The sequence below is a fragment of the Monoraphidium neglectum genome (assembly GCF_000611645.1).
Source record: "Monoraphidium neglectum strain SAG 48.87 unplaced genomic scaffold scaffold01737, whole genome shotgun sequence".
Taxonomy (NCBI): domain Eukaryota; kingdom Viridiplantae; phylum Chlorophyta; class Chlorophyceae; order Sphaeropleales; family Selenastraceae; genus Monoraphidium; species Monoraphidium neglectum.
In genome coordinates, this window is record NW_014011891.1 from 1 (window position 1) to 2,651 (window position 2,651).

A 2,651-nucleotide genomic window follows, 5' to 3' on the forward strand; every position below is an offset into this window, starting at 1 on the left:
GGGTCAGAGTGGGGGTGGGCTGGGGCCGCAGCTGTCTTGGCGGCAGACAGCGCTGCCTCATGAGACCCACCACCAGCAGCAGCAGCAGCAGCAGCAGCAGCAGCAGCAGCAGCAGCAGCAGCGGACGGCCCTGCCCGAGCAAGCCGCGGCGCAGTCGCTGGACCCATCAGCGCCCCAGCCGCAGCCCCTTCCGCAGGGGCAGCAACCGGCTGCCGCCGCCCAGCCGCGCGCCAACGGCTTTGGCTCTCCGCGCCGCGCGCCGGCGGCAGGGCTGACCCAGGCCCAGATCGCCGCGGCGGTCAGTGAAGAGTTCCAAATTCCAGAGCTGTTGGAATCACTCGCGTCCACCTCGGCTGCAGCCTCCGAGCTGCTGCGCGACTCCGCCGCCGCCGCCGATGCGGCGGCGGCGTCGGGCCCTGGGCCGGCCGCGTTGCTGGAGGATCGAGGGGACGGGGGGCCGGGCCTGCAGGCAGCTGGGGACGGTCTACCCATATCATCATCAGCAGCAGCAGCAGGAGCAGAAGCAGCAGCAGAAGAGGAAGATGATGAGGCCACAGCAGCAGCGGCACAAGCGGCAGCTGCAGCGACGGCGGAGGAGGCTGACCAGCGCGGACTTTTGTTGCAGCGGCACGTGGCGCTAGTCCGGGAGTACCGCGAAGCCGTGGACTGCTGCACCGCCAAGCTGGCCGAGCTGGTGGGCGCGCTGGCGGCCGCGCGTGCGGACGGCGCGGCGCTGACGGAGCAGCTGGCGCGCACGATGGCGCGGCTCGAGACCTCGGTGAGTGAGCGGGCGGATGGGTGTGGGCGCCGCGCTGTAGCTTGCGCCCGCCTGGAGGGCGGCGCCGCTTGTCGCATTGCCTCAAGTCTGTGCATCACAAGGTCTATAATCAGATCCTTTTTATCCCCCTCTCAGCTCGTCCTCCGCGCGCGTCACACGTCATGCACATCTTTATCCTCTGTTGCTTGGTCCAGAGGGGCTCGTTGGCTCAACCCGCAACGCCTGCTCGCGGTTCGCACGCGCCCCGCAGGACGCGGACGGCGCCGCAAAGGAGGCGGTCATCTCGGATCTCCAGGCCCAAGTCGCAGGGCTCTCTCCCGCGCAGATGCTCGGGGCGGCCCGCGCCGGCCTAGCGCCGGCCCAGCAACTCCGCGGCAACGGCACTGGCGGCCGCGGCGGCCGCGGGAAGCAGCAGCAGCAGGAGGGCGGGGACGGCGGCGAGGAGGAGCGCGGCGGCGGGCTGAGCAGCTGGGGCAGCCGCCTGATCAAGGTGCTGAACCGCCCGCCCCGCGACGGCAGCCCGTCGGCCGCGCAGCAGCGCAGCCCGGCGTCGCCGGCCGCGCGGGCCGCGGCCGCCGGCGTGGCTGGGGCCGGGGCATGGCGGCAGGGCGGCGGGGCGGAGGTGGCCTTGGGCGGCAGCGGGGGCGGCGGCGGCGCCAAGGGGGACGCGCGGCTGGTTTCTGGGTATGTGGCGCTCGGGGACGGCGACTTGTACTGACAATCCAGTTTGAAGGCCTCCCGGGTGCCCAAGCCAGGGTGAACCCTGCCTGCGTCGTGGAGGCCTTTGCCGCGCCCGCATCGCATTTTGCACCGTACACGCTGCGGTTGCGCCGGCGGTGCAATTGCCCCGCAGGCGCTGCGCACACAAACCCACCGACCCGCCCGCGTGCTGCAGCAGAGGGCGGGGCCTTTCTTTTCACATCCGCCAAGCATCGCTCCTCCCTTAAAGGCAAAGACAGCCTGAATGCACACAGCACTCATCGATGGCCGTTCGCACTCGCATTACATGTTTCGGTTTTGGGCAAGGGCTGACCGGGGGAGGGGGCTGAACGGGGGTGGCGGCAGGGCAAGCTGCAGGGGCGCTCGGCAGTGAATTGTGAGGCCCCACAGGGCGTTATAACAGCTGTGAGTCCAGGCCAAAGAGCAGCTTTTTAGGTTGGAGCTTTCTTGCTTGTGGGAGCATTGCGCGGCGCACACACGGCGATACACCCGCCCTGCCGGTGGACTGACGCACGCAGCTCCTGGCGGCAATGCAATTCCCCTGCGGTTGCAGCAATCCTTGACTGTAATAAGTCAATTCACTATTTTGCAATGTTAGGCTGCCACTCGTCGGGCCAGCAAAGCTCTCAGGTGGTGAGCATTTCATCGATGAAGCTGTGACCGACGACGCAACAGCTGCAACAGTGGGGTGCACTTAAAGCATGATATGATGCCATGGCACCCCTGCCTGTACAGCCTTACACATCTTGCCTGGCTTTGGTGTAAGTCATTTGGTGTCAAGCTGATGACAATAAGCAGGCAGCAAACACCATGCACGAGATGGCCACTATGGCTTCATGCCAGCCGCGCGGCACCATCGCAGCACAGGGGTTTGGGGGCAACGCTTCGCCAGCCGCAGGCGCAGCGGCAGGCCCGCCTCGGGTGGCGCTCTGAAGCATCCGTCGTGCGGCCTGCAGACGCCGCCGCCGCCCAGGGCTCGCCCAGGGCCGTCCTCCAGAGCCAATCACGCGCCTAGGACCTGCTCGCCGCCGCCCTGAGACGCGGCCGACCGCAGGCTCTTGAGGGCGGCGCGCACCTCGGCCGGCAGCTGCCGCTCGTCAGAGACCCACCTGCCGCCGCCCGCCGCGGCGGCGGCGGGCTCCCACGGCGGGGG

General features: G+C 68.8%; 1 protein-coding gene across 1 annotated transcript; it reads left to right on the forward strand.

The window, feature by feature from the left end:
* Positions 1 to 757: 757 nt before the first annotated feature.
* Positions 758 to 1,496, forward strand: MNEG_8860 (hypothetical protein; the record flags this gene model as incomplete). The annotated part of the gene is made up of 2 exons (XM_014042666.1): positions 758 to 778; positions 1,029 to 1,496. 2 exons carry the CDS (start codon positions 758 to 760, stop codon positions 1,494 to 1,496), a joined length of 489 nt encoding a protein of 162 aa, XP_013898120.1.
* Between the last annotated feature and the right edge of the window lie 1,155 nt (positions 1,497 to 2,651).